Consider the following 15,173-nt stretch of genomic DNA (forward strand, 5'->3'; position numbering starts at 1 on the left):
TGTGCTACTTCTTCAGATGTGATTATTCTTAATGTGTATATACACTTTTTTTTCCACCTCCCCACTCACCACCTCACTGAATTTATATCACTTTTCTCCCCTGCAACAATAGCAGTGGGCTGAATGGCTTAAATCACCTTTTGTTACTAAATATATTGGTTCAAACAGATTTAACTTCGTATCACAAGGAAGCTAAATTTCATATATATAAAAACATTTTTTCCACAAATTAACCATTTATGGATGAATTTAGGCACAGAATTTGTGATTTCACTTTTTGATTGTGATTTTTGTCCCATCATAAATGCGGAAAGATTTCGGATCAGTTCAGTTTTTCTCCATTTATATGACGTGTGCTTTTAAAAATCAGCTTTTGAGCCTTCTCCCAACAATAACAAGTCAAACAATTCACTGGACGTTTCCTTTTGAAAAACTTAAAAGGTAAACAATCCAGAGATTTTTCTCAAATATTCACTAAAAGTAAACTTTCTCAAAGAAACATCACTTGGATTCTGTGGCATCTTAAGTTTTACTCCAATTATGTGCCATATATGGACTCCTCAATAAGAGCCTCTCCATGATGAGACCAGACAGCTTCTCTCTGCTAATGTCAACAATGAGCAACATTAATCAGAAATGCTGCAGGTTTATTTGTCACTGGCTCAGTTCTGCATCTGCATTGTGCTTCTGGTTCATCACTTGGCCACAACATAGTTCAAATGCACAAATAAAATCCATCTTTAATCATTACAATCTACCCGTGACTGACAGCGTTATTGTCATAATTTCAATGAATGTCAACTTTTCAATCAGACAATAGAAAATAGTTACATTTTTGTGGGCCTCAATTAGGATAGAATAGGATAAAATAGGACAGGTTAGTCATTGCCAACTACAGGAGAAGCACAAAAAAAACGAACTGTAATTACTCTCTTTGAAGATTTATGAAGTTTCTTTTAACAAACAGAATCCACCATATTAAAAGCTTTTGTGTCAGATGGACTCAAGAAGAGAGACAGGCGGCGCAACACAACAAGCGTTCGGTTTCTCATCCATGTCATCATGACAGTGCAGCACTGTGGGCACGCAGTTATACGACTGCGTGACAGCGCGAGAAAAGTTCAACTTGTGACCTCATTTCTCAACCTGTGTCCACAGCCATCGCTGAAGATGAGATGACGAGTCTCTTCCAGGCCCTTATTTACGTCACATTTGTTGTTTCTGTGTCCAGCCGCCCATGCGTACACACATGCGTACACACGTCCAACCATCCATAAGTGCTGCATTTACTCAGTCACTATTTTATTTGTGCGTGTTTGTTGTGAGAAAAGTATGACGTGAATCATATTGAATGTCTATCTCTGGGAGTCTGTTGTTATGGGGGTGTGTGTGTGTGTGTGTGTGTGTGTGTGTGTGTGTGTGTGTGTGTGTGTGTGTGTTTACATAGTGACATAAGGACACAGAGAGGGCTCAGCTGGGAAAAGCTAATGCATATACTATGTGTGCATTAGAACACCTGGGGCACATACTGTACATACGTAGACTCACTCACATATGCATGTATACTATTCTCTCTCTCTCTCTCTCTCTCTCTCTCTCTCTCTCTCTCTCACACACACACACACACACACACACACACACACACACACACACAACATTATGCTATGCTGCAGATACACTTGACTGCTGTTAAAAGATCTTTTAATCCTTTGATGGTTAAGTTCTTTGACAGTCGTTCTCCGTGTTCTCTGTGTATGAATTCCTCAGTTCCTCATGAACTCTCTCTTGAATTGGAGTCCACTGAAATGGCAAGTTAAAAGGTCACAGAGTTACTGTTCCAATCCATAATACTGTATGCTACGTCGGAGATGGCTGACATGGGAGCGAAATAAAGTTTTCATGGAAGCACTTCTGAAAATGCTGGTTCGGTTTAATAGGTTATGAGAATCATTTGATCCTACATTTCAGTTTAGTTCCCTGCTCCGAGGTCCTCGGGGAACGCTGTCAGAAAAGTTTACTTAAACATTGGTTTCCATTCTGTGCGTCCTGCCCGTGTGGTTGCTCGGGACCGTATGTGTGTAGGTACACTGTGAGTTTTGGAGAGGTGCCTCTTTACGGACAGAATTGGAGAAACAGAGGAGGGAGGGAGGAAAGGAGAGCGTAAAGGAATGAGGAGAGATGAGGGGAAGGACAGCTGATATTTTAATCATGTGGGTTGGTTGTTCTGCACAGCCCAGCTCTATTTAAAGCCCAGCAGCATCTGCTCAGTACCCCTGTGTTTTCAGGCACTCAGGGAAACACACACACACACACACACACACACACACACACACACACACACACACACATACAAGCTCTCTCTGCCCTTCAGCTGTATTTATGGTTACTCTGCACTGTCATAATTCTAGTTTTACAGTTTGATGGAATCACCAGATGTGGAGTAAGCAGGCAGCAAGTGCACAGTTACACTCACACTGCACACACTCTCCTTTAAAACGCTGAAAATGTCCTCTCATATGAAAAATGGGACCTAATTGTGTTTGTGCAAATGTGTGTGTGTGTGTTTGTATGTTGCAGTAACAGCACATCAGGAGGTTCCTACATTAAGCAGTGCTGCAAGGGCTTCTGCATTGACATCCTGAAGAAGATAGCCAGAAACGTCAAGTTCACTTATGACCTGTACCTGGTCACGAATGGAAAACACGGCAAGAAGATCAACAATGTGTGGAACGGCATGGTCGGAGAGGTATTTCCTATCTACCTGTCCCTTTCTACAACACCATGTCTGTCTGGCTCTCTCACTTCCTATGTAGCTATTGGGAAATACCTTTATTTGCTTTCTTGCCGAGTTAGATGAGAGGATCAGTACCAGTCCATGTTTCTGTGGTAAATACGAAGCTGCTGCCAGCAGCCAATTAGCTTAGTTTAGCATAAACACTGGAAACCAGGGGAAACAGATTGCCTGGCCCTGTCTAACTGTACAAAAATCCACCCACCAGCTCCTCTAAAGCTTACTAATAACACGTCTTACAGCTAGCTTCCAGTATTTATGCTAAGCTAACTGGGTCCTGGCTGTAGCTTCATATTAAACGGGCAGATATGAGGCTGGTATTGATCCTCTTATCTAAGTCTCAGCAAGAAAGAACGTAAGTGTACAGTATTTATCAAAATTGCAGACTGTGCTTTTACATTACTAATAATTCAAAAAGGCACATTAGATACATCATTTGGTTGCATAAGCGGCTGCTCAGATGTTGCGTGTAAAAGTGTGTGGAAGCGTCAGCTGTGCCGCTTTCATCCTTTTATGCAACCTGCTTTGGAGCTTTCACTACGGTCGCGCCTGCTGTTACCAAGCAACCAAAACCCCTTGTACCAATTAGTACTGCCAGCAATTAGCAACTAGTGATGTAAAAACAGCACATCATCATACTCACCAGCTTTCCTAAATTCTGAGCTGATGTAGAGACCGAAGTTACACAGCTCCAGGTATCCCTGAACGAAGCTGCTCTTCCATCTTCAGTTTGGCTGACCTTTCACGAGCATGTTGTGACGTCCTTGGACAGAACGGGCGAAGCGAGTCCTGTGAAACGGATTGGTTTAATTCTTGCCACATGACCTGCGGTGCACTTGCTGCATTATAACACACACAATCAATTTGTGCATGCAGAAGGTGCAACTTCTGAACGGCCCCCAGTGCCACCTGTGCTTATTTTGACCGTATTGTTTGTTCCTTCCTCCACTCTACATCTGGACTTTACTATTAAATGTAGTGATTAAAGGAGATGTCTGATGTCACAGTATATTTTTTATTGTCAACAAATACCATAAAAATTCCCTAACCTCAACCTGAAACCCATTTATTGACACACTGATGCGTTTTTAATAGTTTTTATACAAGAGTGGAGGTCTGTGGCACAGAGGAATAAACCATATCAGGCACTGGATACAGACACAGTGTATGTTAAAACAGTCAGGTCATTGTTGGTTTCGGTCTTTTCTTTGAATTTGTTGATTTTAAGACAAATATGAATCACCAGACTTATCCTTTAAAGATGCAATTCGTGACCCATTTTACAAACAAAGGTGTCACCTCACCACCAAACCTTAATGAGTTATTCTGTATATATATTCATTCGCAGATTTCTTAATTCACATTGTGATATTAGACAAAAAAAATATATAAGATAATGTCGTTTGATACTGACTAATGTTTCTGTATATCGTTAATGTTTGCTTCATGTGGTGGAAAAGGTTTATTTTTTATAAGTGCCATCACTTGTGAGGCATCGGAAACCACTAATTTGTCATCATTAAGTCACACTCTTTAATTATATACCTGTATTTCATAGCCTCAATAATGTTTCCGATTTAAGTGTACACATTACTCTTCAACAGGGGCAGAATGCCTAGAAGCCGACTTGATTGCTATCATTTATCTTTTCTGGAAATGATTTATTCAGTCAGGTGAAATGAAAGCTAAGTGCTGCCACGGTAAAATCCTTAAAGGTTGAGACTGAGCCGTAAAGCGTCTGATAATGGAACCTGACAATATGATCCATAGATTGTAGTAATGTTTATGGGAGCAGACCACAAGAGGCCTTTAGACAATTAATTGTGGAAAAAACGCAGCGTTTCACTACCTACTAAAAATGACATCTGTATAAGCAGAATTTTTGACTGTCAGGAGACATCCAGATGCCCAGAAATGGTGGCACTATGAAAAAGACAGCTGTATTTTTTTTTTTTTTTACTTTTCATCTGATATGGCTGAAAATGCCCTCCAACTACAGATGACATTCTGTGCTTGTACCCTCAGTTGCTGTGATATTTCACATCCAAAATAAAAAGGAGGGAGGCATCAAAGAGGCATTATCTGATGATGTCCAAATATTTACAGACCTCGCTAGATTCATTTCTGCCAGTGCGGGTAGTGAGGCAGACACTCTAACTATTGTTCTCTCTGTCTGCCAGGTGGTGTATAAGAAAGCAGTGATGGCAGTCGGTTCACTGACCATCAATGAGGAAAGGTCAGAGGTCATCGACTTCTCCGTGCCCTTTGTGGAGACCGGCATCAGCGTCATGGTGTCTCGTAGCAATGGGACCGTCTCTCCTTCTGCCTTCCTCGGTAAATTCATCTTTCCTTTTGCCTTCCTTAACCACAAATTCCCTCTCTTTTTTCTCCTTTCTTCTTTTTCTCCGTCTGTCCCCCAGTGACGGGGAGCAGAAAAAAGGGAGGTGCTTACATGTTGGCAAAATCCCTCACATAAAATGGAATATTTTATTCAGACAGTGTATGCTGGCCACACTCCACTTGTACCCTGACTTTATCTGGGCCTCAACACCCTCAGCACATTAATATTTCTAGCAGAGCAGAGGAAGTGGAGTGTGCCAGCTGTTTTTTGAAAAGTCAGCTCAGACAAAGCATTCTTCATACCGTCCTCTCTTCTCCTCCTTCTCCTCCTCTTCCTCCCGTTGTTCAGATGACTAGAAACTGAAGCGCTCCTCTGAGCTTGCCTAATGTCTTGTATTGTCATTGGAGCGAGACGGGGAGCGAGGGGATGTATTGGACCATGCGTGTGTTGGTCGCTGTGTATCAAACCATGTGTCGGTATGCGTGTGTGTGAGGGGGAAAAAGTGTGTGTGACACGGCAGGAATATATTAGGACATTTGTGTATTAAACCAGGGGTGTGTGGAGAATGAATGTGCTTTGGCTGTATGTACTGTATGTTAAGGGGTGAATGCTTTGTGTGTGTATTTATATGAAAACACATTGTATGTGTGTGTGTGTGTGTGTGTGTGTGTGTGTGTGAGAGAGAGAGTGAATGAGTGTGTTGAGCCTGGGCCAGGGTATCAGTGACGGTTCAGTATCTCTCGCACTCATATTAGAGGCACCTCAGTGCACAATCTCTCAGGGTTGGCTAACCCTGGCAGTCACATACTTACACATATAGTGACACACACACACACACACACACACATACATACATATAATTTGTCTGGGTTCAGCGTCTCTGGCACTCATCCCGCTCTCTGAACTCCTGCCCTGCTACACACCAAACACATGCAGACTCACACTCTCTGTCACATACACACACATGCACAGATCACACACACAAGTAGATCATATACACATGCCCACAGCAGGGCACATCAGATCACTTGGAGTTTGATTCTCCTCTCTCCCTCTCTCCCTCTCCCTCTCCCTCTCTCCCCCTCTCCTTCTCTCTCCCCCCTTCCTCTACCATCTCCCCCGCCCCAGGCCTCTCCCTCTCTCAGCTCTCATCCAAGGGAATAATGAGAAATATGGAAATGTGCTCCGTCAAACTCTCTGTGACTAACTCTCCCTCTCCTCCCCTCCCTGCCTCCTCTCTCACTCCGTCTGTCTCCCTTTCTCCCCTTCTCTGTGTCTTCTCTATCATCTTTTCCTCGCTTTATCTCCCCCTCATCCCTGTTCTCCTTTTATTGAGTCTGTCTCCTCCTTCTCTGCGTCCCTCACTTTTTATGCATTCCCTGCTCCTCCACGGTGTCTTATGTGCTTGTTTCTCTTTAACTCTCTCCCTCTCTCTTTCTCCTTCTTCTCAGAGCCCTTCAGTGCATCAGTTTGGGTGATGATGTTTGTGATGCTGCTCATTGTCACAGCCATCGCCGTCTTCCTCTTTGAGTTTGTCAGTCCGCTGGGTTTCAACCGCAACTTGGCCCAAGGCAAAGGTAGGCTAACACACACACGATCAGGAATATCACACCAGTCTTTTCTCCCCAGGGCGAGGAGTACAAGTCAAAGCCTCCCCTGGAACAAAAGAAGTGACCTGTTATTACTTTGACTTTAGATGGTTCACTTAATGTTGCAGAGCATTAACAATGCCCTTCCCAAAGCTAATCACTGTAATCTGAGGCATCATCACAAATCAGAACCTGGAGCTGCACTGCTGGCTGTGAATCTGTGAATTAATCTTGTGTGCACACAAAATTACATTTTACATTCATTTAACATTCAAAAGAGCCAAAGGCCAAATCTAGGTGTAGCACGTGATTTCTGCTTTTTCTGTGATTTTCCTTTTAGCTAAACAATGTGTTGAGTTTGCTCATTTTTCATCTTACAGACTGATTAAACAGCAAATGTCTAAACTGTAAAACTATTCCATAACTAATAATTCCATAATTTAACTTTTACAAATCCAGAAGAACAGTGTTCAACATAGTTCAACATATTTGCTGTCTCTCACATCTGTGCAGTAAATATGAAGGCGGAGCTAGCAGCCCTGTATCTTAGCTTAGCATAACGCAGGTGGAAGCAGCTAGCATAGCTCTGTTCAAAGATAACAAAATCCATCCATCAGCACCTCTAAAGCTCCCTAATGAACACGTTTTATTTATACATCTCTTCCTGGCAAGCAGCAGTAAGGCCGAAGGAATTGCAGGGAAAAAGAACGATTTAGATTGTTTGGTAGTTTATGACATGTTTTTTGCTGTTTGCTAAGTCTATCAGCTGAACTGAGAGTTTAAGGTTTACCTGCCTTGGCTTTTCTTGGTCCTTCAGCACACTGTCTTTTTCCACTTCCTCTTTTTGATTTCACCCTCTGCTCCCCTGCCTCTCTCTCTCAGACCCACATGGTCCATCATTCACCATCGGTAAGGCCATATGGCTGCTGTGGGGACTGGTGTTCAACAACTCTGTGCCCGTGCAGAACCCAAAGGGCACCACCAGTAAGTTCATCGTATCAGTGTGGGCCTTCTTTGCCGTCATCTTCCTGGCCTCCTACACTGCCAACCTGGCCGCCTTCATGATCCAGGAAGAGTTTGTGGACCAAGTCACTGGACTGTCTGACAAGAAGGTGGGATTCCACACATCTGGACATGCAGAAACACACACACACACACACACACACACACACACACACACACACACACACACAGAGAAGAAGAAGCTAAACGCATTCACAGTCAGGGTTGCTCTTGTAATGGATGCCAGCCCTGCGGCCAGACAGGACTCTCCAGGGAGCGCCCTTGGGCTTCAACAGCCCAAACCCTCTGGCCGTAGCTGTCACCACGCTAACACTGCCAGCACAGCAGACCCAGGGGCGCACACACACTCACACACACGCAGGCTGCATAGATCAAAGACGCGTGTGTGTGTTTGGGTGTATGTGTGTGTGTGTGTGTGTGTGTATGTATATGTGTAGTTTGCAGAGGCTGGCAGTGTCAGCAGAACCCCAGCCAGTCTTACGCTAGACTGGACACACAATGATGATGACTGATGAGTCCACTCCACTGTCTCTCCCTCCTCTCTCCTCTGTCTCTTCTTGTCACTCTCTGCTCCTCCTCCTCTCGCCTCCTCTCTATGTGTCTCCTTCACTTCAACACTCTTGCTCCCTCTCTTACTCGGACTCCCTTTCTCCCCCTCCTCTCTGGACTGTCCTTGCTGTCTCTCATTCATGCTGTTTGTGTTTAAGCCTCTGTTTTTATTTTGTGTGTGTGTGTGTTCTAGTCTCCCCTCCTGTCAATTCCCGCTTTAAACAATCCGTCTTTCTTCTGCTCTTCTTCCTTCTTTCTATGCAGTTCCAGAGTCCATACTCCTATTCCCCTCCATTTCGCTTCGGGACAGTTCCTAACGGCAGCACCGAGCGCAACATCAGGAAGAACTATCCAGATATGCATCAGTACATGACCAAATACCATCAGACTGGCGTCCAGGATGCGCTGGTCAGCCTCAAGACTGGGTACTGTAAACTTGTCAAGTCAACTCACATCAGGTTGAGATTTATCATACCTGAGAGGGTAATTCTGTTCACAGACAGGGTGTATGCTTAAGAACATGTGAAAACAAACAAAAAAAAGGCATTGCATCACACAGAAACCCGGCCCCAGGGGGCCCAGCACTCGCTCATGCTAAAATGCTGCAGTAACTGTGCTCAGTGTTTCTGTCACTGACGGTAAAATGCAGACTGTCTGCAAGTGCTCATTATTGAGTCTTGTTGCTGCTGGAAAGAGGGAGCTGCCAAAACAGGCAGAGTGTAATTTGTTCTGGAGTTTGCTACCTTTATTCTCCCTCCTAAACACACACTAATGGAGGGATGGCTGCAGTGCTTTTATTTGTTCATTAGTTTTGGGTGCTTTGATCTTTAGGGTATTTTCTCCAAATATGAATTTACTTTTTGCTTTTTCCCTCTCTTGCAATTACTTCATTGATAGCGCACATCAAATAGAAAAGGTTTGTTTCTCATATCTCATATGTTTGCCATTGTTTATACAGCATCAAAACTGTATAATTAATGTGTTCAGCAGAATCATCATGTTTAAATTAGTTCTTCGGCAAGATTGGTTGTTTACGCAGGAGAAAGTTGTTGTCAAGATCCCAGTCAAGTCATGAAATAGGCTGTGACACAAAATGCACATTTACATGCACAGTATGTTGTGTTTAAGTGCTGCGCACACTTAAATTGATGAATAGCCTAAAATTCTCTGTGCAGCTTTCAAACAACAGAGACTCCATGACTGCATTTAACGCAATGTGCCCTTTGGTGAACAGTTAAATTCAAAGTGTTTTATATTAATTCATACATATCTAACATGGAGAAGACCCAGGGGGATTGCTTTATACCAGGGTGGATTCATTGATATATATAGAACCATTTTCCTGGCTCATAATGAGCAGGGTTCTGCTGCTGTATAGGCTGGTGATATCAGCTCCTTCGTACATTGTGTTTGGTTAACAGTCATACATCAGCTTCTGTTTTTTGCTGAGCTCAGAAGTATCAGACCCACATTGGGGGATTGTCGCGTCAGATACAAATTGTGGCCCCTTAGGTTGAATTCAGCTTGTCATGTCAGAATAATGCAAAACCTGCCACTAAAAGATTATAGCTCAGTGCGAACAAAAGACATCCTCCTGTGCGTGTACCAGCGTGCACAGCGGAGAGGCTCTCAGTCACAGAACAAGTCCAGTCCGCTGCGTTCAGCAGGAGTGATGTGGTCTTTAGTGCTGAAGCCGGATGGATCACATTTCACAAAGTCTGAATGAAGACAACCCCAAACACAGTCTAAATGTTATTAATATTACATGGAATTGATACGATTTTTCAATTGAAATAGATTTGCATTTAGAAATGACAAACAGAGTCACAGGACAGAACAATGTTTCCCCTCATTAACTATGAAGCTACAGCCAGCAGCGAGTTAGCTTCAGATCACATAAAGACTGGAAACAGACGGAGGCAGGTAGCCTGGCTCTGTCCAAAATCTGTTACAAAATCCAAGTACCAGCTGCTCTCAAGCTCACCAAGTGTAAAATGTTATACCTCATATTTTTAAAAACCAAAGCATAAAAAGGTTTGTATGCTAAGCTAACTGCCTGGTGGCTTTAGCTTCACGTGGATGTTTAGTATAGCTGTTTTACAGGATGCCTGAGTAGGAAAAAATATCCAGTATATCAGAAAAGTGAGAAGAAATAAACCTAATACCTCTGCCTGTCCTTTCATATTAATCATCTCACAACACCTCAGATTTATCATGGAACCCCTTGAGGGATCCCAACTCACGGGCTGGAACCCCCCGCTCTAGATAGTAAATCCACAACGTGTGGTTCCCTTACAGAAAGCTGGATGCTTTCATTTACGACGCCGCGGTGCTGAACTACATGGCGGGCAGAGACGACGGCTGCAAGCTGGTCACCATCGGCAGCGGTTACATCTTTGCCACCACAGGTTATGGCATCGCCCTGCAGAAAGGATCCTACTGGAAGCGCCTGGTTGATCTGGCCATACTGGGCATCATAGGCGATGGTGAGACGCTCGCAGGCACCCACACTCCGACCGTCTCAGTCACACTGCCTTGAAGTTTAAATTCTTGAAGTTGAAATTTCTAAGTTGTTCCAGGCGTTTAGTGTTATTACACTTGTGCCATTGCTCAGCTTTCCCTCCCCCTCCCCCTCGCCCAACACTCTCCCTCTTTCCTCCCTCCCTCAGTCAGAAAGCTATCAGGGGCTAGTCTTAACACACCATTTCATCATCATTACTCTGTGTGGGTTTGTGTGTGTGTGTGTGTGTGTGTGTGCGTGTGCGTGTGCGTGCGTGTGTGTGTGTGTGTGTGTGTGTGTGTGTGTGTGTGTGTGCGTCCACCGTGTCCTGGTATGTTTACTCCTCCAGATTGTTCAGTATAATAAGCTGTGAGATGGCGCGAATGGAAGAAAGAGAATGAGCCAGACAGAAATCAAACTGCTGAAACCACTAAAGCGCTTCGCTTCACACCCGGCCTTTTTATTCAGGGCAAAGACCCGCATGCGCATGCGACACACAAGCACACTCCAATAATAATTCCTCCCATCTTTCTTTATCACTCCATCACTATCAATTCTTCTCCCTCCTCCTACAACCACTTTTTCACTCCACCTCCTGTCTCCTTTCCATTACAATCTATTTACCACTTCACCTCTCTCCCCTCCTCCCTTCTCCTCTCCATCTTCCCTCGTAATGATACGCCTTTTTTCCCACCACATCTCTACTTATTCCCTCTACCGCCCACCCCCCCCCCACTTTTCCACCTCTTCCATTCCTTTTCCTTCATTGCTCTCCTATATCTGCTGCCATCTTAATCCTTTGCCGCTTTTTCCACCTTTCCAACAGGTGAGATGGAGGAGCTGGAGGCCCAGTGGCTGACTGGGATCTGCCACAATGAGAAGAATGAGGTCATGTCCAGCCAGCTGGACGTGGACAACATGGCGGGCGTCTTCTACATGCTGGCCACAGCCATGGGCCTGTCCATCCTCACCTTCATCTCCGAGCACCTTTTCTACTGGAGGCTCAGATACTGCTTCACTGGAGTCTGCTCGGGGAGGCCGGGTCTGCTCTTCACTATCAGCAGGGTGAGGAAAAGGAAATGTGTCCTATAACCTCTGTCTACTGCAGGAACCTTTCCCACAGCAGGAACATGGTCCAGGTTTGGTTCCCGGGTACCAGTTCTTGCCCCCTCTGCTTGAGGATGTTACTGTTTGAATTGTCAATTACTGATCAAACACCATCCCCAAGAGTGCAACAACTGATGTACAGCATTGATTCAGCTTGTAAGAAAGCACTGATGCTTGCAATATCAATATCAGAACTCAGGATGGGAATTTCTTGTATTGTTATTGACATTTAAAAAGTAAAGCCTGCTCGCAGACTACCCTAAAAGAGAATGATTTAAAGCGAGAGTGGGCAAAACACACAGAGAATCGGCAAGAGAAATAAAACTTAACTGTATTTGCAAATTGTGTCAACGCGGCTCCACGCTGAAGCAGAAAAATAAGAGGAAAAAAAAAACTCAGCACATTATTACGACTCTGAAGACAGCCGTGCAGCCTTTGTGGTGTTTAACAACATCAATTCAAACATCCCACAGTAAGTTACAAAAACGATTACTCTGTTGCTGTCTTGTTGTGTGCGAAAAAAAAAATGCATCTCAAACAAAGCAGTCAGTTTTTAATCCTTTATCTGTCTAATTTGCCTAATCTTCATGGTTCTTCAGATGCGGCGAAAATGCGAACAGGAATGGCAAAAAGGGACTTTTAGTGGTGTGAATGCCTGAAATGTGTCTGAAACTCTCCGGATTGTTCGAGTTAAGACGAAGTACAAATCTCTGGACATTTATGTGTGTGTGCCACTGTGTGTACTCCTGAATCATATGTCTGAAACACACACAATAGTTACTGTTAAGATATAGAAGGAATCTGGGATTGTGTGTGTGTGTGTGTGATAAAAGAGGAAAGGGGGGATAGTGTGATTATAGAGCCCAGCTGTGGTAGAGATGAATTTACTGCTGCGCATATGGACGGCATGATAGAGGAATCAAACAGCTAAGAGGATGATGTGGACACACACTCGTATATATATACACACAAAGCTCTCTCTGTACCTCTCTCACCCACACACACACACGTACACCAGTCTGGTCTAGCAAAGTTAAAAATGGCAACACATATGCAGGTGCGGTGAGGTGAGGGACGGGCTTGACCAAACACACGCGGGGCAGACAGACAGATGCACACACACACACACACACACACACACACACACACACACACACACACACACACACACACACACACACACACACACACACACACATGCACGCCTTAATAGACACACACACAACAGAAATGGGCACACCCAGACAGACCATTCTTTCATTATTCATATGTCATGTCTCTCTGTTAGGCAGGGCTTTTATTCCAGACGAGCAGCATTTCACACATTAAGTGTTTTACAAAGAGTGCAATGTGTGTGGGTGTGTGTGTGTGTGTGTGTGTGTGTGTGTGTGTGTGCGCGCGCGCGCGTGTGGGGGTGGATGTGTGTGTGTGTGTGTGTGCGCGTGGGTGTGTGTGTGTGTCTCTCTCTGCGCATGCTGTTACAGCAGCGATACTGGAGGTTAAGTGGCTTCAGGAATAACATCTCCTTGCACTCAACGGCCCCCTCCAGTGACATCATCACCTAAATTTAATTTTCCCGGCGCCTCTGCAAGCAGTTCATCTAAAAAAAAAAGTGGAGATTATCTCTTCGAGCCACATTACAAAAGAAAATGAGGTTAAGGTTTGCAGGAAACGCACCAGAGAGAAGGATGCAGAGGTCTCCCTTAATTTACCGTGCAGGGAAATTAGTGTTGTGTCATGTTTGAACTTTCCTTTTGTCAAGTCACTGAGTTGGGAATTCACGTCTATTATCTCTCATCTCTCTCCTCTATTTCTCTCCTCTCCTCTCCTCTCCTTTCCTGTTCTTTTTCTTTTTTTTTCTCCTCTCCTCTCCTCCTCTCAGGGTATATGGAGCTGTATCCATGGCGTTCACATAGATATGAAGAAAAAGGCTCCTGAACTCGACTTCAGTCCTCAAGCCAACATGCTGCATCTGCTCAAGTCGGCCAAATCCATGGCTTTGTCTTCTCCCAAACGCAACACTGTCCTCCTGCAGCCAAGCATCCTCGATGTGATGACAGGGAAAGGTACTCTAACGCTGTTACACACGGCGAACTACAGTGTAGATTTTGAATAGCATTTATAACAAAGCTCACAGATCCTACCGTCACAGAGCAGGTAATCATGGCACCTGTGACAGGATTGCTCACACGTACAGAGGTTAGCCTGACTTTTCTTTACTGTCTACCTGTGCAGATCTGAAGGTGACTCCCTTCACCTTGTTGAGGGATCCAGACTGTAATCGCATTGACTGTCATGTACAAGCTCGCTGTGTGATTAGAAAGACATGAGGTGGCACACACAGCGTGCCAGGCCTGTAGATAATCAGCCACCTGGTTGAGCATCCATCTAAACATCCATCTTGTTGTATCTACTGTCTGAGGTGCGTCTCTCCTTGTCTCCTAGGTAACTCACTCCATAGTCTGCCCCCGAAGGGTCCTGGTCTCTATAGCAACGCCGCCGGTCCGCAGGGTTTCCTGTCATTGTCCGGACGACACAAAAACCTCCTCAACAATGCTGCGCCGTTTCCCACGCAACAAAAAGCCGCCCCTCTTCAAACCAGCCCCAACAAGCCCCAGCTATCAATCACCAACGACAACGGCAAGACCCGCCTCGCTGGGCCGGCCTGCCCCGCATCAAAACCTCGAGCCCTGTGGAAGAAGAGTGTGGAGACACTGAAGACCCAGCCTACTGTTGTGTCTCCAGGCTCTGGCCCAAGCCCCACCCCAGCATCTGGACCTGGACCTCCACCAATGAAGAGCCAGCGCTACCTGCCTGAAGAGCCGCCGCACTCTGACATCTCAGAGTGCTCGAGCCGGCCGCCGTCGCACAAAGATTCTGACTCCATGGGGGCGAGGGCTGGATTCAAGCCTATCAATCAGTTGAGGAAGAGGGGTGGGGGAGGAGGAGGAGGAGGAGGTGGTGGGGGCGGAGGATCCAAGATCTACTCTATTGACTCTGACCAGGCCAGTCTCCAGTCCGCTCCCCCTTACCAGCGAGACAGCCAGGGGGGAGGTGACGACCACAGTTACCCCCCTGACCTGTTTCCACCTGACAGCACATACTCACACACACACTCCCACCAGGCAGACACACCCATTCTACAGCTGAGTGCCAGCCTGCTGCACCACAGTCACAGTGCAGAGGCTGACCTGCACTCCCTGAAGGACAAGAAATACAGCACCTACACACACAGCAGGTACCATGTTCGGCAGAAAATGACCGTCGTTCAAC

General features: G+C 45.1%; 1 protein-coding gene across 1 annotated transcript in view; it reads left to right on the forward strand.

Moving 5' to 3' along the window:
• The window catches only part of grin2ab (glutamate receptor, ionotropic, N-methyl D-aspartate 2A, b), an 89,129-nt gene that overhangs the window by 69,288 nt on the left and 4,668 nt on the right, over nucleotides 1-15,173 (forward strand). Inside the window, exons 12-20 of the mRNA XM_076727819.1 lie at nucleotides 2,578-2,746; nucleotides 4,972-5,125; nucleotides 6,584-6,709; nucleotides 7,604-7,833; nucleotides 8,558-8,718; nucleotides 10,592-10,779; nucleotides 11,620-11,858; nucleotides 13,783-13,966; nucleotides 14,346-15,138. Of these exons, the coding sequence (XP_076583934.1) occupies nucleotides 2,578-2,746; nucleotides 4,972-5,125; nucleotides 6,584-6,709; nucleotides 7,604-7,833; nucleotides 8,558-8,718; nucleotides 10,592-10,779; nucleotides 11,620-11,858; nucleotides 13,783-13,966; nucleotides 14,346-15,138 (2,244 nt within the window). The remainder of the gene's footprint in view (nucleotides 1-2,577; nucleotides 2,747-4,971; nucleotides 5,126-6,583; nucleotides 6,710-7,603; nucleotides 7,834-8,557; nucleotides 8,719-10,591; nucleotides 10,780-11,619; nucleotides 11,859-13,782; nucleotides 13,967-14,345; nucleotides 15,139-15,173) is intronic.

The sequence above is a fragment of the Chaetodon auriga genome, chromosome 4, assembly GCF_051107435.1.
Source record: "Chaetodon auriga isolate fChaAug3 chromosome 4, fChaAug3.hap1, whole genome shotgun sequence".
In the NCBI taxonomy this organism is placed as follows: domain Eukaryota; kingdom Metazoa; phylum Chordata; class Actinopteri; order Chaetodontiformes; family Chaetodontidae; genus Chaetodon; species Chaetodon auriga.